Below are 25,828 nucleotides of genomic sequence, written 5' to 3' on the forward strand. Positions count from 1 at the left end.
GAACTCTGTGGCGACAGTCATATGAGTGATATGTGCCCCACAAATCTAGAATCCATCTATTATGTGGGGCAACAGAACAGAGGTCCACCGAATCAGCATGCACAATACGAGAATTCTTACAATCCAAATTGGAGGAATTATCCCAACTTCTCATGGGGTGGAAATCAGCAGAATCAGAATCAGCATAGACCCCAAGGGAGTTTCAATCAGCCTCACAGACCACCCCAACAAATGGAAGAAAGTACCAATGATTTGCTAAAGAAGTTGTTGATTGACAATCAATAACTAAGGACCGACTTCAGAAATCTTGAGAGGCAAATGGGGCAGTTAGCAACAAATCAAAACACTAGACCTGCATGCGCTCTCCCAAGTGATACAGAAAAGAACCCTCAAGTGAATGCAGTTACACTTAGAAACGGGAGGGAGCTAGAGGAAGTGCCAAAGAAAAAGAAAGACAAGCCCATACCTGAGGGAGAGTTGATCCCTAAAGTGACTCACGAGCCAAAGAATGTTGCTAAAATTCCAGAGCCAGTGGAGGCCCCAAGGCCACCACCACCTTTCCCCCAGAGATTGCAGAAAAAGAATGATGATCGCATGTTCACAAAATTTTTCTCTATGTTGAGCCAGGTTCAATTGAATATCCCACTTGTTGATGTGCTTCTTGAAATTCCAAAGTATGCTAAGTACATAAAAGATATAGTGGCTCACAAGAGAAGATTAACTGAATTTGAGACAATGACACTTACTGAGGAGTGCACTTCAAGGGTCCAAAATAAGCTCCCTCAAAAGCTTAAGGATCCTGGCAGCTTCACGATTCCTGTGCGCATTGGTAATATTGATGTGGGTCATGCTATTTGTGATTTGGGGGCGAGCATAAATCTGATGCCCCTGTCTTTGTTCAAACAATTGGCCTGAGAGCTCCAAGGCCCACTACTATGATGTTGCAGTTGGCTGATAGATCGATAGCACACCCTGAAGGGGTGATTGAAGATGTGTTGCTGCAGATTGGGAAATTCATCTTCCCTGCTGATTTCATTATCCTCAATTATGATGCTGATGAACTGGTTCCAATCATATTGGGGCGACCTCTCTTAGCTACTGGTGATGCAATTATCAAAGTGAGAGAGGGAAAGATGATTTTGAGGGTAAATGACGAAGAAGCAGTTTTTAATGTCTACAAAGAAATCCAACTTCCCCGCCACTATGAGGAGCTCTCAATGATATCTGTTGTTGAGGCTGATGAGAAGATTCATTATTCGAGTGTATATCTAGACGATTCTCTAGAGAAAGCACTTATGTTGCTTGATAGCCTGGGGGCTGACGAGGAGGTTGAGGAGATGATGCACATCCTAGATACATCTTGTGCGTACATGTAAGGGATACACCCCTTTGAGCCTTTGAATAGGCCAGAGGGACCTCCTCCAAAGCCGTCAATTGAGGAAGCCCCAAAATTGGAGCTTAAACCTCTTCCACCTCACCTGTAATATGCTTATTTGGGTGACTCTGACACTTTACCTGTTATTGTTTCTTCGGACTTGTCTAAATTGCAGGAAGAAAAGCTGTTGAGAGTGCTATGTGAGCACAAACGAGCACTTGGGTGGACGATGTCTGACATTAAGGGCATTAGCCCAGCCTTTTGCATGCACAAAATCCTCATGGAGGACGGACACAAGCCCAATGTAGAGCAACAACGCCGACTCAATCCAATCATAAAAGAAGTGGTAAGAAAAGAAGTGATTAAGTGGCTTGATGCAAGTATTGTATTTCCTATCTCAGACAGCAAATGGGTAAGCCCAGTTCAATGTGTACCCAAGAAAGGGGGGATGACTGTAGTAGTTAATGAGAATAATGATTTAATCCCTACAAGAACTGTCACCGGGTGGAGAATTTACATTGATTATAGAAAATTGAACAATGCCACCCGGAAGGACCACTTTCTCCTCACCTTTATTGACCAAATGCTTGATAGATTAGCTGGTCAGGAGTACTAATGCTTCTTAGCTGGTTACTCAGGGTATAATCAGATTGCTATAGCCCCAGCGGACCAAGAGAAAACCACATTTACGTGTCCTTATGGCACATATGCGTTCAAGAGAATGCCCTTCGGTCTTTGTAATGCATCTACGACTTTTCAAAAATGTATGATGGCTATTTTTACTGACATGGTTGAGAGGTTTGTGGAAGTGTTCATGGAATCTGTGTTTGGATGTTCTTTTGATAACTGCTTGATGAACTTTGATAAAGTACTTGCTAGGTGTGAAGAAACTAACTTGGTGCTAAATTGGGAAAAGTGCCATTTCATGGTACGTGAAGGTATAGTTTTGGGGCACAAGGTATCCAAAGATGGTTTGCAGGTGGACAAGGCAAAGGTGGAAGCGATTGAAAAATTGCCCCCACCGATATCTGTCAAAGTTTCTTGGGCCATGCAAGTTTTTATCGTCGTTTCATTAAAGATTTCTCGAAAATTTCCTCTCCCTTGTGCAGGTTGCTTGAGAAGGATGTCGCCTTCAAATTTGATGCTGCATGTCTGAAGGCATTTGAGGATCTGAAGGGAAGGTTGGTGACTGCACCAATCATAATTGCTCCGGATTGGGAGCAGCCATTTGAGTTGATGTGCGATGCGTGTGACTTGGCTATTGGAGCTGTTTTGGGGCAAATGAGAAATAAAATCTTCCACTCCATCTACTATGCGAGCAAAACTCTGAATCCAGCTCAGATGAACTACACAATCACTGAAAAAGAGTTACTTGCCGTGGTGTGGGCGTTTGACAAGTTCAGGTCATATCTAGTGGGGACCAAAGTCATCGTCTACACAAATCAGTCAGCTATCATATACCTATTTGAGAAGAAAGACGCTAAGCCGAGATGGATTCGGTGGTTCCTCCTCTTGCAAGAGTTTAACCTAGAGATCCAAGATCGTAAAGGAACAGAGAATCAAGTGGCTGATCACTTGTCCAGATTAGAAAATCGGAACCATGTAGCTGAAGGGGGTGTAATCAAAGAAACATTCCCTAATGAGCAGTTATTGGCAATCACCTCAAGCACAACCCCGTGGTATGCAGATTATGTGAACTTTATTGCAAGCAGGGTGACACCACCAGAATTGACACCCAATAATAGAAGAAGGTTCCTGCATGATGTGAGGCTTTACATGTGGGATGAGCCATTCTTATATAGGCTATGTGCAGATCAGTTGGTGCGAAGATGTGTTCCTGAGGAGGAGATGAATGCCATACGTCATAGCTGTCACGCCTCGCCATACGGAGGTCATCATGGTGGAGACAAGACCACCCAGAAAGTGCTACAATCAAGTTTCTATTGGCCAAAATTGTTTAGGGATGCACACGCCTTTGTTAAAATGTGTGACAGGTGCCAAAGAAGTGGAATGATCACAAAGAAGCATGAGATGCCGCTGCAAAACATTCTGGTAGTGGAGCTTTTTGATGTTTGGGGAATTGACTTCATGGGACCGTTTCCGTACTCCAATAGTCATAGGTATATCTTGGTGGCAGTCGATTATATGTCTAAGTGGGTGGAGGCCATTGCTCTTCCTACTAATGATGCAAAGGTGGTGGTAAGCTTTGTTAAGAAGCACATCTTCACACGCTTTGGAACTCCCAGAGTGTTGATCAGTGATGGAGGAACGCATTTCTGCAATAAACTGCTGAATAATGTTCTTGCAAAGTACGGAGTCAAACACAAAGTTTCCACTGCCTATCACCCCCAGACGAGCAGTCAAGTGGAAGTGTCAAACAGAGAGGTAAAGCGGATTCTTGAGAAAACAATGAGTGCAAATAGAAAAGACTGGGCAGGGAAGTTAGACGACGCATTGTGGGCATATCGAACTGCATACAAAACTCCCATAGGTACTTCTCCGTAAAAGTTAGTTTATAGGAAGGCATGTCACTTGCCCGTCGAACTTGAACACAAGGCCTATTGGGCAATTAAAAAGCTGAATATGGATGGAGACTTGGCTGGCAAGAAGAGGTTGTTGCAACTCAACGAGCTTGATGAGTTTCATTTGCACGCATATGAAAATGCCAAATTGTACAAAGAGAAGACTAAGAGGTGGCATGACAAGCACATCCAACATCGAGAGTTTGAGCCAGGGCAAGAAGTTCTTTTGTTCAATTCAGGGTTGAAGCTTTTCCCAAGAAAGCTTAAATCTCGTTGGTCAGGCCCTTTTGTTGTGGTAAGTGTGAAGCCTCATGGAGCTGTGGAGTTGCAGGATATGAGTTCAATTGGTACTTTCTTGGTGAATGGTCAAAGGATAAAACATTACTGGGGTGGTGACTTTGCACGTCACAAGACCTCAGTGGACTTGACGGATGCTTGAGAACGTGTTGAGTCGTGCCGCAACGTTAAATTAGGCGCTAGATGGGAGGCAACCCATTGAATTGTTGTAACCGTCGTGCCACGACGTTAAATAAGGCGCTGGTTGGGAGGCAACCCAACGATAGTAGTGGTGTTAATTTTGTGTTTTAGGAAGAGCTAACCAATGCAGGTGACAAAGGGCAGGTGCTAAGGCCATCGAACGAGGTAAGAACAGGTGAAAAGTTGAAGAATAAAAATCGCCCAGGTGTGCGCCCGCGCTATTGGACGCGCTACTGGGCGCGCTAAACTACAAACTTTCTACCTTGGCCGCGCACCTGATCGCGTTGTTGAACGCGCTACTAGCGCGACCGTGCTACTGGACGCGCTAGTAGCTCTTGGGTTCTGTATTGGACGCGTTAAATCTAGCGCGCTCGCGCATCTGGGCGCGCCAATTCCGTAAAAAAAATCCGGCGTTTTCAAGTGTATTTTCAGTTTTTCATTTTTTTTTTGTTTATTCTTTAGACTCAATTACCCTTTTCCCCCATCTAATAAACGCCCCCCGGTACCTGAACCCCCCATTCAACAAAAGAAAACCCCTCCCCCATTCCAACTCAAACACAAACAAAACCTTCCTCTAAACACTCCCAAATCCCAAACCCACCCGTCCCCCATCTCACGACCCCCCCCCCCCCCGAGTTCACTAGCATCTTCCCCATTCTCCTTCACCACAGGTATGAGCCCTAATTTCTTTCTTCTTTTTTATTTCTCTCTCTATTTTTTCAGATTTTTTTGGTTGTATTCTTATGCCTATGTTGTAGTAGTTGTACTTAGATTTTGTAGAGAAATTGGTGCAAGATGTTGTAGTGTTGGTGGATGATAAGTGTGGGGTGGAATCCCACTTGATATGTGATGTTGGTGAGTGTCAGTGGGTGATTCTTGTTCTAAAAAGTTTAATAAGGGGTTGTGAAGGCCTAATGCCCACTAGGTATTTGTGGAAAGGCCCCAATGATCGTGATTATATAGTTTGTGACCCCTTATGCGTGTGAAGTCTGAGTAACCGCATTGAGTCACAAAATTTCTATTGGGCTGTACTAATGTGTCTCCGTTTTGCAGGCATCATAACTCCATCTAGGAAACGATGCGCCACAGGGGCCTCGTCGAGCAGCCAGGCTGGTTCATCTAGGTCACGAGGGGCTGCACCTGCACGCTCCTTTGATAGTTCCAAATTTGTTTCGGCCAATGCTCATGCCCGTTTTGCGGAAAAAGCTCGTAAAATGCCAATTCCGGAGAGAGGTATTAACGTCAGACAGCTCTAGAGACACTACCCTCACATGTACGAGGAGTTGGTGAGGTGGGGGTTGCACACATTCATCAATGAGCCCGGTGAGGGCAATGCAATAGTTGTGCGGGAATTTTATGCGAATGTGGTAGAGCATGATAATGGAGTAGTCATGGTGTGCTGAAGGGCAGTGAATGCTTCTGTTGAGGCGATACGGACGACCTACCAGCTGCTTCCACCTCCGGTTGGTTATGATGACTTCTATGAATACGGCCGCAACCCAACGAACGAAAAATGGGCGCGATTCTTTGAGACAATTTGTGCACCCGGGAAAGAAGTGGTATGGATGGACTATGGGGAGAAGTTTCACTCCTCAGCACTCACCTTTGAAAGGAAGTGCTGGCTGTACCTCATAACCAACTGCTTGATTCCATCTCACAATACTACAGAGGTCAATGGGCCCCGCGCTGCATTGATTTGGTGCTTTGTAAATGGTCACGACTTCGACGTGGCCAAAGTGATGCATAAAGAGATATTCGTCCGCAGCCAAGTCAAAAGGTATGGGTTCTTTTTCCCTTCTTTAGTTACTCAACTATGCAGGGATGCTCAGGTGCCCGAAAATCTAGCTGTGGATGGGTTGGTGAAAAGGGAAGGCCAATTCCGTGCTGATAAGGTGACCACGGGAAAAGAGTCGGGAGTAGTAGAGGAGGTGGCGAGAGGTGGCCGGTCTGCGAGTAGTAGCTCTGATGATTCTCATGAAGGAGAGGATGCTGAGGAGAACATGGGGACAGCACCACAAGCTCAGGAGCAAAATGTGGCAACAACAGGACCATCTGGGACGGCAACATCTTCAGGAGCTTCCCGGGTGTCCCATTTTACTGCGATGAAGGCGGAGATGGCTGGTTTGCGAACCTCCATGCCTGATTTGGGCACTCGAGTAGACGCGGTAGCTGATCGACAAGTGAAGTCGGAAAAGAAATTCATGGGCTGGTTGCGAGCTTTGGGTCGTGCGTGCCACGTCAACCCAGACACTGTCTCCGACCAGGAGTGAGCCTTTGGGGAAGTTCCTTTACCTCACTGCTCTTTCAAATTTTAAGCCATGGGGACATGTCTTCATTTTTAAGTGTGGAGTGGGGATTCCTTCATTGTATGTATGTGATTGTATCAATTGACTGTTGGTTTTGTTTTGTTTCATTTTGCTTTGATAATTTTGATGTTGTTAAGTAGGAATCGTTGGTTTAAAACAATTATATGGCTCGTCCCGACGATGGATCCCCATCGACGGGGTTCTTGAGGGACTGAGTCGAAAAAAAAGGGGCAAATATGTAGACTCCTCCTGATGACGGAGCCTGTAAACAATTTTCTTGAGGAAAGTTAGTCTAGAGAAAACACCAAAAGGATTTTTTTTTATTTTTTTCTTAGATAGTGTAACAACTCCCCCTTGGTTTTTATTTAGGCCAGAGTTCTTTTCCAAGGGTTTAACTTGAATCGGGTATAGGTAGTTTTCTTTTTATTTTGTAGATTAGGTTAATGGGCTACGAGCTAGAGAATCAAAAGAGAACCCATAGCGTTGACACACCTGAACACAATTGACCCTAGAGTCTAACGCTTAGTCTTATTTGTTGAATCTTACTAAAGTGCCTTAATTTGTATATTTGTTGCTGAATTGAATGCTCGTAACGGAGCGTCTTGATGAGCTGATCTGGAATGAGTCTTATGCCATGTGTGGTGAGGTTTTTGTGTAGTCCATGTATTGTACTTGTATCTAGAACTTGCCCGGTATGTGAGTTGAAGCGGAATTTTAGGTGATGCTCGGTTTGAAAAATGATTTTAGGCTTTCTTTGATCTTTTTGAGCTTAATTGCTTGTCACAAATAAAATTTGTCCCTAGTTAACCCTTTTGAGCCTATGGACTTTTGTTTGGCACCCGCATTACGAGCCTATACCCTTTTTGTTCTTAATTGACATTGTTTTGATCCTTTTACCTCTTAAAGCACTTTAATTGTGAGATGAGCGCTAAAAGAAGTAAGAAAGAACTAAGTGTGTGGTGGCTTTTGAGTGGAATCAATAAAAGGAAGAAAGGTGCCCTTGTTTTGTAAACTAATACACCACTAGCGGAAATTGAGTGAAAAGAAGAATGAACTGGAAAAAAAAAGAGGAATACATTGTGTCTTGTTCCAGCTAGTGGGTATGAATTAATATATTGCTTAAAGAAGAAGGGAGTATTTGTAGGGTGATATTGTTTATGGAAGTGAGGTGGGTTGAAGAATTTGCGCTAAAATTGCTCATGTGATGTGTTAAAGTGCTTAGGAGGGTTAGTCCATATTTCGAAATATATCCTACCCATCCCTTAGCCCACATTACAACCAGAAAAAAGTTCTAATTGATTTTGGGTCGAACAAGCCTACATTAGTAGAGATTTACATTAAGGGCAAACTTATGGTATCAATTGCATGCAAGTGACTTCTTTTGTGAGGGTGAATGATTTCTTTGATATATGTGAGCATATGATGCGAATGTGTGGATTAAATTCAATTTTCGTTGATGTGATTGTGAGGGCATATGATTCGTGACGGAAAAGCAAGTCTTGACTTCTATTTAGAGTATGTTAAGGAAGTATGAATATTGCATGGCACTTGAAGAGTCGACTTTTGAGGCTAGGATTGTTCACTACTAGGCGTAATGTATGTAAATTGTTCTGGGTGTATGGCGTTGGGGGAAATAGTTGAGAAAAAGGAACCTTTAGAGTGTATAATTTGATTGCTCGAGGACTAGCAATGAAGTAAGTATGGGGTGTTGATAATAGGTTAAATCTAGGTAATTTGGCGATTGTTTGTGCTCCCACTTGACTATATTCCAATATCATAATATGGTTAATTGATGAAAAATAGGCTCTAATTGTGAATTGTATATATTGCAGGATGAGGAGCCTAGGTGATTCCTTAAACAGTTGTGATTGGAACCATTTTGGAGCAAGAAAGACCCCTCAGAGCTGAGTATGCTTGAAGACGAGGAACATAAGTGATGAAACACAGAACTGGACATGCGCGACCACGCTACTTTTAGCGCGTCCATGACAGAATCTCAGCCAATTAGCGCGGCCAGATGCGCGTCCAGGTGCGCGGTCGCGCTAGTCCAAAATCCGGGAAGAGTTATTTAGGGGCAGAATTGGAAATCTGGAGGAAAACTCACTTAACCTATATAAAGTCAAGCTCGCCCAAGGAAGAGGTAGGAGGTTTTTCATAGTCTAGTACAAGAAATAGAGAGACAAGAGGCAAGGAGGAGATTTGACCATCAAGTTCTTCTTTTGTTCTCTTGGTTTTTGCTATTTGGGATGAAATCGAATCTATTTGTGATGAACACCAACATGAGTAGCTAAAACCCATTGTTCTAGGGTCATAGGTGAAACATGAATGTTGTTGTTTGAAGTTCAATTTGACAAAGTTGGTTTATCATATTGGGTTGTTTATTTAATTCTGCTTTTAATTATTTTGCTGAGTAGCTAACAGTGAAATACTATCTACGAATCTTTAGTTGAACTCGAAAGTGGGAACTTTAGATTGCATATAGAATTAAATAGGGCAAGTTCTTGAACCCGGGCCTCGGGGAACGGATTAGCAATTGGGATAGACATATACCCAATTGCCTTGCTTGGTTGAAATACAGGAATTGTAAATGCATTCTTGTTAATCTTAATTCCATAGACATATAGGCATTGAGTTAACTTGAATAGGCGAGTAAGAACTCGACAGATTCTTATGAGTAACATTAACCCTGTCAATCAACAATCCAGGTAAATCGATTAGTCATTTTAAGCTAAGAACATAACACGATTGTTAACTAGCCTGTGACCCTGGAATATCCTCTCCTACTGTTTGTTACTCGAAATTGTTATTTGTTTGGTTAATTGCTCTAGTTAAATTATTGCTTGGTAGTTTAGGTAGTAAAAAAATTACATCTCTGTTTTGTAAAAAACCTCTTGGATAGACAAATTAATTGAGTTTGAATTAGTCAACAGTTAATCATAAGTTTTCGTGGGAACGATACTCTACTCACTATTCTATTACTTGACGATCACGTGCACTTGCGTGAGTGTTTTTGATCGCAACAGGAAGTCAAATGAAATTATGTAGAATGTCGTTTGCAATTCCTGACTTGAATTTCACCATATTATATGTTAGCTTGGAAATTATTATATTGACAAAAGTATATGACTTGTGGTGCACTACATCTCAACGTCCCGGAGGTTTGCAACAAAACAAATTTTTGTTTGTCTAAAATTATAAATGTTGAACTCATTAGTTAATCATTAATGCTTGACATGGGCATCATCATTCTTACACCACGAGAAAGGACAACAACAACAAATCCAGTATAATCCCACAAGTGGAATTTAGGAAGGATAGTGAGCACGTAGATCTTACCTTTATATTGCATGTAGAGAGATTGTTTCCAATAGACTCTCGACCCGAGAGAAGAGGGGAAGAACAAAGAAAAGAGAAAAATGAAGGTTGAATAATACTCTACTGAACAACAATTTCAACAAATCTATTCTTCAATTCAGCATTTTTTTCATCCAATAGGCAACAATAACCCGTCATGTATATGTATATGTATTTTAGTGTGTGATTTTGCTAGTCCTAAAGTAATACAGGTCACATTAATTCGGGAAAAGAGAAATAAAAACAAGAAAAGACACAAAAAAAAAAACACTTCTTACATGATAAAAATATAAACAAATCACTGGCCAGAGCTCTCAATCTTGAATACACGAGAACAACTATAGACTGAACAAAATGCTTGCAAACTCATTAACATCAAGAGCATAATCGCAGCCAAGAATGTGAGAAATTTCCATGATTCAAACACATAGTACTTCATGCATTTCCCAATCTTCACCTTCCATCTTCCATTGTAAAACTTGTTAACATCTTCAATCACTTTATCCAAGCACGACACCTTGGTTAACTTCACTGATTTACTCATCGAATTCCACAAATTCGTGACTTCATCATCACTCTTCAAACGGTTCAATACAACCCCTCTTTCTCTAAGTAATGCTACATCTTCTATCGTATCAATTATCCCATTCATTAATTCAGTGTAACGAGTAAAAACCAACGGTCCCGATGCATTACACGCTTCGTATGCTACTAAATTTCTTAAAATAACTTCCGTGTTTACATCTAGATTGACAGTAGGTAAATATAATGCCATCTTTTTACTGTCGTAACTTATGCTTGTGATTCCTCCATTGGTGGCTACAATACTTACCCCTGCTTTAGAAAGTTCACTTATTGAGGGGATGGCTATTTCCTCCACTAGAGGTGGGTTATTAGAATTTTCATTTTCAGGATTTTCTTGTGGTTTTTCTTGTGAGAAACATAGATATTTCATGGGCAAAATTAGGATCTTTAGCCCAGGTATATTAGAGAGAAGTGTCCAGGGCAGCTTGAACATGACTTTCATAGGTTTCGAAAATACTATTCTTTTAAGAAGATGTACCGGGCCTTTGTTTAATTTAATAGCTATCTTCCAAATTTCATTTAGAAATTGTTTAACGTGACTTGATTTTCCAAAGGAATTCTTTTCTCCTTGATTCGCATCACATTGGTCCTCATCATGAATTTCTGTTATTTCAGAAGTTCCTAATTCCAATTTAGGCACGATCATTTGGTACAAAAAGTCTAGCAAATGAGCAGATTCTGTGACTTTAACCTCAGGGAAAATTTCCACCACTTTGAAAGGAGAAAGCTCCTTACATAATCCCACTAACATAGCCATCAGCATGTCATCTGCCAATTCTAAAGATGAGAACTGGAGTTCCAAAATTTTCCTCAACACGAATAATGGTATTTGATTTTCAAGCATTGCTAAATCTCTAAGTATGGCGTTATGTGCTGATTTTCTCCCAGCAGCATCGACTAAGTGTGACATCCTCGAGGAAGAAACTGTAGTTAGAACCTTACCTTCTTTAACGGCGTAGATGTGAAGAAACTCGAGCAAAAATGAGGCGTCCACAGCCATCATCCAGGCCAAAGTTTCCCCATTGAAATTCAAGTACTTATGGTAACATGCACGAATTCTAGACTCCAATTTTAACAGATGTTCAACAAGATTTTGGAATTTGAGATTTTGGAGTTGCTTCTGAGTTCTCTTTGCAGCTGCAACTTTATACCTGTCGATAACATAATCAAGTAAATAAAAATGTACACTCTATAGGAATTTAAGCTTTTAAATGAGAAAGTCATACAATTTATAATATGATATCAGAGCAGACAGAAATAATAAATTTCACTCTCAACACCACTCATTGTTTTTAGATGAGATGAACATACAATTCGACAGTACCTCTCAATTTCATACAGTTCGGGACGCCAATAATGGTAAGGGCCTAAAGCCACTTCTTGGGGCACGTAACAATCCGGGTCGCTAACCATTAGGGTTTTAGGGACGTTGAAAATGCTAACTGGGACTTCAGTGTTTTCTTCAAGTTCTTCATCAAGTGTTCGACGGATTTGAATTACCCATCGACTCTCATCAAAGTTTGGGGCCATGACTCGGACTGGAAAAGAGGACATGGTTTAATTTCTCTGTTTTAGAATAAAGAATGGCAGTTTTAATTTATTGAATGGTGGAGTTAAGAGAAATATATGGAGCTTTAATTTATGAGTGTTAGGATAATAATTAAGTGGTTTAAATAGTGCAATTTCACCTAACCTTAAAAGAGTAAGATACAATAAAGTGGTCGTTTGGTCCCAAGCAAAAAGAATTAAGCTTGTTTTTTCCATGTTTTTAATGAAACTTTCATGAGCTTAGATAATAATAAACAAATTCCACTATCTCTTTCGTTCAGTTCTCACGCCTTCCTCCTGTTGTGTAGTGGTCAACCTGGTCTTTAGCGCATATTTAAACATTAAAAATGCCATATAGAATGTGAGATGACACTATTTTTGTCTTTTATGTATGATGGAACCATTAACTTAGGCTAGGATTCTTTTTCTCCTTTTAGTTTGTTCTCTAATTTTCTTTTACTTGGCTGGGATTTACATTGTATTTTGGCCTAACTTCTTAATTAGGCTGATTCTTGAGCCTGCTCTTTTGCCCTCCATCCAATGATCCAAAAGCAACAGGGCAGCAGAGGCAAATATTTTAATAGTTAAGGTTCGGTTTTGTCGGGTTTTTCGGGTTTTTGAGTTTTTTTTGTTACTTACATATTATTTCAATCTTACTTTGTTAAATATTTGATAAGTAAATATCTATTTAGTGAAAATATAAAAAATTGACAAATATATTATCAATTAAAATATTCTTATGGGAGAATTCTATTAGTAACACATAATAATTATATTTTTAGTCGCCTGACAATAATTTTTTGTTGATATACACTTTCAGGTTAACCGAATTTAGTAATTAAACATAAAAATCAATATATTACCTAAATATTAATAACCACTTCACATTCGAAAAAGATATAAGAATTTAATAGATCTTTAACATATGATATGAATATGGAAGAACAAAGAGATAGACGCATTTCAGTAACACTTAATAAGAAAGTGACCATACAACCATTATTTAAGGTCAATAAATATGGAGTACTTCATATTCTATTAAAATTTATATACCGCAAGAGAATTCGAAATATTTCTAGACATTTTTTAAAGAAAATTCTATATAAAATCTTTAAAATATATATATAAATTATATATTTATATGTCGGGTTGGTTTGAGATTTTTTACTCAATACCAAACCAAACCAAATCAAACCAAACCAAGTCGAGTTTTTTTAATCGATTTGGTTTGACTTTTCGATTTGGTGAGGTTTTCGGTTAGGTTTGTACACTCCTATTTTTAGGTTTCTAGTTGCTTTGCGACTTTGCGTAGCGTTTAATGATGTTTACTATCAGTAACTTTAAATAGATTAATCAGGAAATACTTCAGCTGAATCACATTTTTTTTTGGCTTGAACAGTTAACCACCATCTTCTTGGGAGAGCTTATGAGTCATCGTAGAGATGTTGACCTGTCTAATTATCAATTTAACTAAAATTTGATTTCTAGTGCAAATTCATTTAACCAAAGCTTTGGAAAGATAGTTGCTGACAAAGATTGAAAGGTATTAGTAAACGATGCTTGTCTCATACTATGACATAAGATTATTACCATTTATTAGTTGTTGACTTTTAAAAGAAAAAAAATAAATAATAAAAAATTAGAGAAGTGCTTGATACGGCTGACTACAATGCAAATTGCTAAGAAGAAAATCTAATAAGACCTAAGTTATATCAGCATTTCCCAAAAAAGTAAATCTTTATGGCTAATATGCCAATAGGGCCATTTTTCTTCTTCTTGGGGAGGAACGGGGAAAACAACTCTTGAGTGTATACTGTATATTGCTTACTGGTAGGTTACTTAAGACATGGCAATGCTGATACTTTTTCAATCAGATAAGAGTTCTTTGTGACCATTATGAAATAGTATTATGGGCAAAAGAGACATATGAAATTCACTATGAATTGCCTTCTAAACAGGGGCGGCTCAAATATATGCAAGGGCTAAAGACAAAGTTTAATATGAGGTCTAAATTTTTAAAAGAAAATTATACAATATGTTTTTATTTAGAATCTATTTTTCTAGCATTTTGAGATACAAAGTTGTTAATAATCCTTTTTATAATCAATTTTCCCTAATAATTCATTTTTAATTGATAATATAGACAACTCATTTAATCTTTCTTGAGATATTGTTAACTTTAGATAATATTTTATAGAGCAATAGAAGTATAGAACTATTGGAAGCTTAAATTTCTTGGAGAAAGAAGGTGAGTAAGAATATTAAAGAGAAAGACAGAAAATGTGTCGTGATTTCTGAAATATAAAGAGATCGGGAAAAGAAAGATTGAGTTGGACAAATTAAGAAAGAGAGAGTAAAATTTTTACGCGTTATCTAATGAAAGAGTAAGAAGTGAAAAATTGAAATGTTGGGAAAACTATTCATCTACCCCACGTTTAAGTAAGTCAAATTATCACTTTATTTATGTATTTAAAGAGTTTTCTTTCATTTTATATTAAAAATTCTACTTTTACATTAAAAGTACTAAACATTATTTTTAAATACCGATTAAACCTATTATTTTTAATAAAAAAAATGAGGCCCCCAAGGCAAGCCTTCACTACTCAACACATTAGAGCTGACCCTGCTTCCCTGCTTCTAAAAATCAAAAAGCTTATCTTCTGGGTGCCATTCTTAACATCCACGTTGTATATTTCAAATTTGTGTCAGTTGGGTATTCAATATTCATCATTGGAAAATATAGTTCAATAACTGCATATACAAGTAAGACGAAGCTGATAAATCTTGCGCTCATGACTTTTAACCTTGACATATATTTTAATGCCACATTTATATTTTGGAAATGACACAAACTATAAATATTGCTTGCAAAAGTATTCTTCGGTGGATTGTGGGGGGGGGGGGGGGGGGTTGAAGCCTGCAACCTTAAAAACAAATAAAGCACCTTTTGCAAATTAGACGATTAGTTGAATGTTGTATTGTTCACAGAAGCCAAACCACTAATTGAAATTAATGCAACAATCTGTTGTTTACAGCAGCAAAGCCTAAAAAATGAAAGGAAACTGAAAACTTGGTTAAAAACAGAAAGAAAGAGAATAAAAGCTGAATTCTTGAATTCACAAGTGTATCCACATAGCCAATACTAGTAAAATATAGTAACAAAGATTAGGATGGCCAGCTGGCGCACAGGGAGTTGATAATAGGGGCTGCTAGTCATTCGCATAAATTAAGGGGCCAAATGAAAATGATTTTATTCATAAACCTAAATTTCAACGTTTGGCAGCCAATTGAGCAAAATGTGGTGGTTGTTGTTGAAAAAACGAGGGGCGAGAACAACGAGTTGTGTATCTTATTGACGCAGTGGAAACCGTTGAACTCACCACCAAAAGAATTGCCCCAAGTCGAACTTTGAATCTCTTGGAAAACAAAGTTTAGTTTCACAAACTAAATGTCTTTCTTCTTGTGTGTTTTGCAAAAACAAGACAAGAAATCTTCACTGTTAAGGAAGAAGAAAATTGATAGAAAAGAAAGAGCAAAATCCACTCTTTCTGTTCGTTCATGCCCGCTTTAATAGGAAGATCAAATGAGTTATTATGGAGAAACAATTAACTACTATGGGAAAAACTGCTCTCAACTACACCCAAACGTGTAATAACTTCTCCAAAAGAAGTTATTTTATTCTCAAACTCTATCTCTTCCCAAATGGGTTAGATTAGCCCATATATAGCGATCCGACATCCGAATTTAATACTCAACATCTCCCACTTTGATCATGATGGGATGGAACTCAAACCAGTATCATGAATAAATAACACACTTAATTCATACATACAAGTAGTTTGTATGACCTGCGAGCATCAAGAGCTATAATATACTTAAACCCTTTAAGGTTGTTTAACAGCTCTATATAAAAATCCAATCACATGCGTAAGAGATTTACTACTAACATGAGGATCTTATTACTCGCAATACCCCAGACATCATTTCTTATTCTAGTAGCTATTTATCTGATCCCTCATCCTCGAAAGAGGTGAACTCGAGTTCATGTTTAACTTTGTATCCACAATTACACCAATTCTCTCATGGTAAGTATAATGGTCGACCTATGAATACAAGTTAAATTACTAAATTTTAGTCGTCTTCCCTTTCTACTCTAATCTTTCCATTCCAAATCAACTGCTTTCCTAGACATGTACTGCATTGCCGAATCACTCATGGCTATTAGTGACATGCTAAAGTAGCAACACTGATTGACACTTCAAGAGACAATAAAAGGTCAAAGGGTATTCTAATAAAAGTTCATATAACTTCTTTGAGATCCCACACAATGAAGAAGCATGGATTCATTCTTCCATTATCCCATGGTCGCTAGCACACATGGTATGAAACACATGTTACAGTGTTCTCACCTTATATTGGCACGCGTGCCTTATTCTTTTGATCATTCAACATCGTACAGATCTTGGTCTAGACACCTCCAAATGTCTAACCCGAGTTTCTCACTTCAATAATCCTCAAACCATCTTCTTAGAGAAACTTCCATCTGGCTTACAAAATAAGTCATAATCGAATAGTAAAATTCGTAAGTCTGATTAGTTGTCAAGACCGACCTCTACAAGGTTTGGTTCTTACTTTTCCATGATATAGAACCAAGTAAGAAGGCATAACCGGATGTTAATTTTCTATCATTCCGATCATTAGCCCAATCAGCATCTGTATATCCTCTCAAGTATAAATCATTTCCACTATAACATAGTGAATAATCTGTAGTTCCCTTCAGGTATCTGAAAATTCCCTTCACAGCTTTCCAATGATCTCTTCCAGAATTGGATTGATACCTGCTAACCAGACCTACATAACAAATGTCTGGGCGAGTACACATCATAGCGTACATCAAGCTCCCGACATCACTTGAATATGGAACTCGAGACATGTCTTCCTTTTTATTTTCAGTCTTGGGACACATTTCAAGGCTTAAAGTTTCACCTCTTGCTATAGGAGTATCCATGGATTTACAACTATTCATGCAAAAATGCCCCAAAATTTTCTTTATATAAGTTTCTTGAGATAGACTCAATAACTTTTTGGAACGGTCTCTTTGGATCTTAACTCTAAGGATATAATCTGTCTCACCCATATCTTTCATGTCAAATGACTTTGAAAGCCTTGATTTGATAGTTTTCAAATACTCCAAATTGTTTCTGGCCAATAAAATATCGTCTACATAAAGAGAAAAAATTACAAACATCCTATTGGACTTCTTCACATAAATGCAATAGTCTTCATCGATCATGGTGAAATCATATGAGATCACCTCCTTGTGAAATCTCAAATACCATTGCCTTGAAGATTGCTTCAGGCCCTAAATAGATTTTTTCAATTTACAGACCTTCTTTTCTTGGCCTTTAACGATGAAGCCTATAGGTTGTTCTATGTAGATTTCTTCGTTTAGTTCTCCATTGAGAAAAACTGTTTTCACGTCCATTTGATGTAATTCCAAATCCAAACGTGCAACAATAGCCAAAAGTAAGCGAATTGAGGTAAACTTCACAACTGGTGAAAATGTTTCCTCATAATCTATTCCAACTTCTTGAGTAAAGCCTTTTGCCACCAATCGTGCTTTGTATTATTCTACTGACTCATCCCCTTTGCATTTAACTTTGAGAATCCATTTGTTCCCAATGGCTCTACGCCCAGGCAGAAGGTCAACTAGATCCCAGACTTCGTTGGTTTTCATGTACTCTAATTCTTCTTTCGTTGCTTTCATCCACTCATCTTTTCCAGGGCTTGATAAAGCCTCAACCACAGACTTTGGCTTATCCATTTATGTGGGAGATACCAAGAAAACATAATCTTCCATTTCATAAGTATGTTTGGATATATTTTTCCTGGCACTCTTTCGTAGTTGAAATTCAGGTTCGTCAGAAGGATTTTGGGATTGGGAGTTCCTACTCCCACTCGGATCAAGAATAAAATTTTGATCAATTTGATTATCAACAGTGTCAGAAGACACTTGTTGACTATTTGAGTTCAACATTTCATAAAGAGGCTCTCTATTCTTTACCTCGCCGTTCTTTGGAAACTTATTTTCCAGAAACGTGACATCTCGTGATTCAATCTCAGTAACACTTCCATCCTTTAATTCACCAATGAACACATACCCTTTGGAGTGTTCTGAATATCTTATAAAAATATATTTCTTGCCTTTTGAACCTAATTTACCAAACTTGCTAAAGGACGTATGCAGCACAAACCCAAAGTCGTAAATCCTTTAAGTTTGGTTTATGACCGGTCCATAGCTCATAAGGAGTGGAAAAAACTGATTTAGAAGGCACTTTGTTCAATATGTAAGTTGCAGTCAATAACGCATCTCCCCAAGGGGATAGGTAAATTTGCATGTGTCATCATTGACCTTATCATGTCCAGTAGTGTTCTATTTCTCCTTTTTGCTACACCATTTTGTTGAGGTGTGTACGGAATAGTTAACTGTCTGGTGATGCCCTTTTCATTATACAATTCTTCAAATTCTTTTGAAAGATATTCACGCCCTCTACCGGTTCTTAAGGTCTTAATCCTTTTGTCTAATTGATTCTCAACTTCATTCAAATATTTCTTAAAGCATTCAAGTGCTTCAGATTTATGAGAAATCGAATAGACATAACCAAGGCATGCGAAATCAACTATGAACATAATAAAATATAAAGCACCAGACCGCCCTCACATTCATTGAACCACAAATATCAGAATGGATTAATTACAATTGAAAATCAGCTCTCTTAGCCTTTCCAAATGGTTTACGTGTAATCTTTCCGGCAAGACAATTTTCACAAGTTGACATTTCAATTTTAGAGAAAGAACCTAGATGTCCTTCCTTAGCAATCTATTCATTCGATCATGCCCTATGTGACTTAATCTTGCATGCCATGTAATAACATCAACATCATTGTTACTAGAATAACATGCCATAACACAACGGTCAACACAATGAAACCATCATAACGATGTCCAAAACCATAAAAAAACATTCTCTTGAGTAATTCTAAGACCACTGTGACTAAAGTTCAAATTGAAATCTACATCTAGAAGAACAGACACAGAGACTAAGTTTCGTCGAATCTCTGGAACATACAGGACGTCATGCAACATCAAAGATCGGCCACCATGCATGTCTGCAAGTGCCTATCCCTTTGACTTCAAGCTGTGTATTATTTCCCACATATACATGCTTTGATCCAGGTGAAACTCGACGAAACTCTATGAACGATTCTTTATCACGACTCATATAGCCGGTGGCCCTTGAGTCTACAATCCTCACAGGATAAGATTCAGTTAGTAAAACAGTACTAGAAACATATATATAGCACTAAGAGATGCATTTTGAAATGCTACCTTTTTCGGCTCAGTGCACTCACGAGCAAAATGCCCTGGGACTTGGCAATTGTAGCACTTCATCTTGCTCTTGTCTTTCTTCTTATAGAACCATTTTCCTTTCTTGGAATTTGGCTTGTTTCTTTTCTCGGAGGATCCTTCTCCGGTCTCTTTACCCTTTCCGTCATTTTTCCAGTTTCTCTTGTGCTTGAAACTTGATTTCTTTGTACCACTTTATTCTGCCACAAAGGCATTAGGTGCAGCTTTAGCAGCACCAAGCCGCTCATCTTCAATCTCCACATGACGGGCAACATCAACAAAATTTTTGATGCTATCATTGTGGGTCAAGTTAACCTTCAAATGTTCCTAATTATTGGGAAGAGACCGAATCACTGCCTGAACCTGCTGCTCATCAGAGAGAACATGTCCAACTCTTTTGAGTTGAGCAATCATATTTGGCGTCACCCTTCGATGTTGTTTGACATTATGATCATGATGCTTTTTGTACTTGTCATACTTGATTGACAGCTGTCGAAGGCGAGTCACAATTATACCCCCATATGCCTCTCTTAAATGTACCCACATGGCTTGAGCAGTAGGATATTGTTCACATTCGTGGATGAGATCATCACCAACTGAACTTACAATAATTCCACATGCAGTAAAATCTTTCTTCTTCCAAATATTGTAAGTTTCCAGATCCCTTTTGTGTTGGGCAGTGTTACTCTCCTCTGGGTGACTCATAGCATGGTTAATACTTTCAAGAGCATCTTGCTCTTCAAGTACATGCCACATCTTACGACTCCAGATGTCGTAATTTTTACCATTCAGTTTGTCACCCTTGTTCAAGACAACAATGATACTTTTCGATGCCATGTCTGTTATTAGAGACAATTAAAAGTTTAACACATCAATATATACTTCAGTCAATTTATGCATGTGATTACACACTCAAGTAAATTAATTATAATATTAATTCTATATTTAGTATAGAATCGAGCAGTCACTACGTTTCCATTCATCATCTATATCTAAATATTTTAATTAATATTGAAATCACTTCTTAGTGTATACTTTATTTCAAGTCTCAATCCATTACCAAAAAATATGATAAACAATGTATGTAACTGGTGAAACAAGTAACATAATTTGAATTTCATTAAGATAAAACACATAATCACAATTTACATGTTTGCTAGGATATACATGTACCAATCGAACACTAATTCTTGCACATACACGCTAAAAGGTGCATTGGGCCAAATATCATGATAAATCCCAGTTAAAATTTCACCCCAAGGCTCTTGAAGAGAGTCTGCTAAAATAGCTAATGCTTTCCAATCAGTAATTTCTACGTAACTAGCCAATTCAGCTCTTTTTAACTGAAAAGGGTGTACATGTTCAGGAATGGAAATATCAGGGCCCATTTTAAATTCCTTAAACTTCCTAAATTTCTTTTTTCTTTCCCTTCATTCAACCCTTCGATCCCTTAGCTCATTGAAGCCTGCAACCTTAAAAGCAAATAAAGCACCTTTTGCAAATTAGACGACTAGTTGAATGTTGTGTTGTTCATAGAAGCCAAACCACTAATTGAAATTAATGCAACTATCTGTTGTTTACAACAACAAAGCCTAAGAAATGAAAGGAAACTAGAAACTTGCTTAAAAACAGAAAGGAAGAGAATAAAAGCTGAATTCTTGAATTCACAAGTGTATCCACATGACCAATACTAGTAAAATGTAGGAATAAATAATAGGATGGCCAGGTGGCGCATAGGGAGTTGATAATAGGGGCTGCAAGTCATTCGCATAAATTAAGGGGCCAAATGAAAATGATTTTGTTCATAAACCTAAATTTCAATGTTTGGCAGCCAATTGAGCAAAATGTAGTGGTTGTTATTGAAAAAATGAGGGGCGAGAACAACGAGTTGTGTGTCTTATTGATACAGTGGAAACCGTTGAACTTACCACCAAAAGAATTGCCCCAAGTCGAACTTTGAATCTCTTGGAAAACAAAGTTTAGTTTCACAAACTAAATGTCTTTCTCTTGTGCGTTTAGCAAAAACAAGAAGAGAAATCTTCACTGTTAAGGAAGAAGAAAATTGATGGAAAAGGAAGAGCAAAATCCACTTTTACTGTTTGTTCATTCCCTCTTTAATAGGAAGACCAAATGAGTTATTATGGAGAAAGAATTAACTGCTATGTGAAAAATTGCTCTCAACTACACCCAAACGTGTACTAATTTCTCCAAAAGAAGTTATTTTATTCTCAAACTCTATCTCTTCCCAAATAGGTTGGGTCAACCTATATATAGCGTCCCGGTATCTGAATTTAATACCCAACATCTCCCACTTCGCTCATGATGGGCTGGAACTCAAACCAGTATCATGAATAAATAACACACTTAATTCATACAGACAAGTAGTTTGTGCGACCTGCGAGCATCAAGAGCTATAATATACTTAAACCCTTTAAAGTTGTTTAATAGCTCTATGTAGAAATCCAATCACATGTGTAAGAGATTTACTACTAATATGAGGATCTTATTACCATCATTTGCTATTACAGTAGCTATTTATCTGCTCCCTCATCCTTGAAAGAGGTGAACTCGAGTTCATGTTTAACTTTGTATCCACAATTACACCCAATTCCCTCATGGTAAGTGTAATGGTCGACCAATGAATACAAGTTAGATTACTAAATTTTAGTCGTCTTCCCTTTCTACTCGAATCTTTCTATTCCAAATCAACTACTTTCCTAGACATGCACTGCATTGCCGAATCACTCATGGCTATTAGTGACATGCTAAAATAGCAACACTGATTGGCACTTCAAAAGACAATAAAAGGTCAAAGGGTATTCTAATAAAAGTTCATATAACTTCTTTGAGATCTCACACAATGAAGAAGCATGGATTCATTCTTCCATTATCCCATGGTCGCTAGCACACGTGGTATGAAACACATGTTACAATGTTCTCACCTTATATTGAAGTGCGTGCCTTATTCTTTTAATCATTCAACACCATACATATCTTGGTCTAGACACCTCCAAATGTCTAACCCGAGTTTCTCACTTCAATAATCCTCAAACCATCTTCTTAGAGAAACTTCCATCTAGCTTACAAAATAAGTCATAATCGAATAGTAAATTTCGTAAGTCTGATTAGTTGTCAAGACCAACCTCTACAAGTAAATATTACCTCGCATTATCCAAGGTTCTATAAGGTCTCATCTCTTCACGATTCTTAATGTAAGAGGCAATTGGTCGTGTGAGAGAGCCAACCTCGCGACTTGTTCGACACACTTTATCAATAAAATATTCATCACATACATACGAGATATAAGCATAATTCAAGAGTCAAATATTGATGAGTATATTATAATACTTAAGTCATTTTACAATACATAAATATGTTCATATCCTTCGCAAACCTAGAGCCATAACATGTTTCTAAAATAAGTCTCTAGATATCGCCTTTGTAAAAGGATCAGCTATCATGCTTCGCGTAGGAATATATTGCTAATTTATCTCTCCACTTGCTACTATGTCTCTCACAAAGTTATATTTGATGTCAATGTGTTTGGTCTTGCTGTGATACTTAGGATCTTTTATATATGCAATATCTGCTTGACTATCACAATATACAGTCATGGGACCCTGAGAGTTCTTTGTAATATCCAAATGCTCAAAGAATCTCTTCAACCAAACAACTTCTTGTATTGCAGACGCACAAGCCATGAACTCAGCTTCCATTGTTGAAAAGGATGTACAGGTTTGTTTCTTACTTTTCCATGATGTAACACCAAGTAATAAGGCATAACCAGATGCTGATTATTTATCATTCCGATCACCAGCCCAATCAACATTTGTATTTCCTCTCAAGTATAAATCATTTCCACTATAACATAGTGAATAATCTACAGTCCCCTTCAGGTATCTGAAAATTCTCTTCACATCTTTCCAATGATCTCTTTCAGGATTGGATTGATACCTGCTAACCAGACCTACGACATAACAAATGTTTAGGCGAGTACACATCATATCGTACATCAAGCTCCCTACATCACTTGAATATGGAACTCGAGACATGTCTTCCTTTTTATTTTCAGCCTTGGGACATATTTCAAGGCTTAAAGTTTCACCTCTCACTATAGGAGTATCCATGGATTTGCAACTATTCATGCGAAAACGCTCCAAAATTTTCTTTATATAAGTTACTTGAGATAGACTCAATAACTTTTTGGAACAGTCTCTTTGGATCTTAACTCCAAGAATATAGTCTGCCTCACCCATATCTTTCATGTCAAATGACTTTTAAAGCCATGATTTGATAGTTTTAAAATGTTCCAAATTGTTTCTGGCCAATAAAATATCATCTACATAAAGAGAAAGAATTACAAACATCCCATTGGACTTCTTCACATAAATGCAATGGTCTTCATCGATCATGGTGAAATCATATGAGATCACCTCCTTGTGAAATCTCAAATACCATTGCCTTGAAGATTGCTTCAGGCCATAAATAGATTTTTTCAATTTACAGACCTTCTTCTCTTGGCCTTTAACGATGAAGCCTACAGGTTGTTCCATGTAGATTTTTTCGTTTAGTTCTCCATTGAGAAAGGTTGTCTTCACGTCCATTTGATGTAATTCCAAATCCAAACGTGCAACAATAGCCAAAAGTAAGTGAATTGAGGTAAACTTCAGAACTGGTGAAAATGTTTCCTCATAATCTATTCCAACTTTTTGAGTAAAGCCTTTTTCCACCAATCGTGCTTTGTATTATTCTACTGACTCATCCCCTTTACGTTTAACTTTGAGAACCCATTTGTTCCCAATGGCTCTACGCCCAGCAGAAGGTCAACTAGATCCCAGACTTTATTGGTTTTCATGTACTCTAATTCTTCTTTCATTGCTTTCATCCACTCATCTTTTCTAGGGCTTGATAAAGCCTCAATCACAGACTTTGGCTCATCCATTTCTGTGGGAGATACCAAGAAAACATAATCTTTAATTTCATAAGTACGTTTGGGTATATTTTTCCTGGCACTCTTTCGTAGTTGAAATTCAGGTTCTTTAGAAGGATTTTGGGATTGGGAGTTCCTACTCCCACTCGGATCAAGAATAAGATTTTGATCAATTTGATTATCAACAGTGTTAGAAGACACTTACTGACTATCTGAGTTCAACATTTCATAAAGAGGCTCTCTATTCTTTATCTCTCCCTTCTTTGGAAACTCATTTTCCATAAATGTGACATTTCGTCATTCAATCTCAGTAACACTTCCATCCTTTAATTCACCAATGAACACATACCCTTTGGAGTATTATGAATATCTTATAAAGATACATTTCTTACCTTTTGAATCTAATTTACCAAACTTGCTAAAGGAATCTTTTACTTATGCAGCACAACCCCAAAGTCGTAAATCCTTTAAGTTTGGTTTATGACCAGTCCATAGCTCATAAGGAGTGGAAAAAACTGATTTAGAAGGCACTTTGTTCAATATGTAAGTTGCAGTCAATAACGCATCTCCCTAAAAGGAGATAGGTAAATTTACATATGTCATCATTGACCTTATCATGTCCAGTAGTGTTCTATTCCTCCTTTCTGCTACACCATTTTGTTGAGGTGTGTACGGAATAGTTAACTGTCTGGTGATGCCCTTTTCATTACGCAATTCTTCAAATTATTTTGAATGATATTCATGCCCTCTATTGGTTCTTAAGGTCTTAATCCTTTTGTCTAATTGATTCTCAACTTCATTCAAATATTTCTTAAAGCATTCAAGTGATTCAGATTTTTGAGAAATCAAATAGACATAACCAAAGCGTGTGAAATCAACCATGGACATAATAAAATATAAAGCACCAGATGTAGTGTCACGACCCAAACCGAAGGGCTGCGACAGGCACCCGGTACCTTACTCAACCGAGTACCAACGTAACGTATCTTTCTTATTACATTATCATATACACATGACATTTGGGCCTAATAGGCCAACATGATTATTTATAAACCCAAGACATCGGCCGACAAGGCCGTACAATCTTTCACGTACATGACATATATCTACAAGCCTCTAAGAATACATAAATGTCATAAAGGTCGGGACAGATTCCCGCCATACCAAACAATACACGTCTAAATCATACCAGCTAAATAAGCAGCTCTAAAGCAAATAGAGCGCACCAACATCTTCCGCTGAGCTGATAGCCTACACGGAGGGCTCTCGACTGTCTATCGGGACCTGCGGGCATGAAACGCAACGTCCCCAGAAAAAAAGGGAC

General features: G+C 38.1%; 2 protein-coding genes across 3 annotated transcripts; one reads left to right on the plus strand and one right to left on the minus strand.

Annotated features, from left to right (window-relative positions):
• The first annotated feature begins 318 nt into the window (after positions 1-318).
• On the plus strand, positions 319-915 carry LOC138888647 (uncharacterized). The gene has a single exon (XM_070170548.1). The coding sequence runs from the start codon at positions 319-321 to the stop codon at positions 913-915; it is 597 nt and encodes a 198-aa protein (XP_070026649.1).
• Positions 916-10,155: 9,240 nt separating this feature from the next.
• LOC104221619 (putative UPF0481 protein At3g02645) lies at positions 10,156-15,188 on the minus strand. 2 transcript variants are annotated; one of them, XM_070168667.1, is made up of 3 exons: positions 15,112-15,188; positions 11,944-12,157; positions 10,156-11,770 (listed from the first exon to the last, which is right to left on the minus strand). In XM_070168667.1, the coding sequence occupies exons 2-3, from the start codon at positions 12,147-12,149 to the stop codon at positions 10,333-10,335; spliced, it is 1,644 nt and encodes a 547-aa protein (XP_070024768.1). In that variant the 5' UTR covers positions 12,150-12,157; positions 15,112-15,188; the 3' UTR covers positions 10,156-10,332. The 2 variants fall into 2 exon arrangements, with proteins under 2 accessions (XP_070024768.1, XP_009770998.1); XM_009772696.2 differs by lacking the exon at positions 15,112-15,188 and having other exon boundaries at positions 11,944-12,233.
• Positions 15,189-25,828: the final 10,640 nt, after the last annotated feature.

This window comes from Nicotiana sylvestris, chromosome 3 (assembly GCF_000393655.2).
Source record: "Nicotiana sylvestris chromosome 3, ASM39365v2, whole genome shotgun sequence".
Lineage (NCBI taxonomy): Eukaryota > Viridiplantae > Streptophyta > Magnoliopsida > Solanales > Solanaceae > Nicotiana > Nicotiana sylvestris.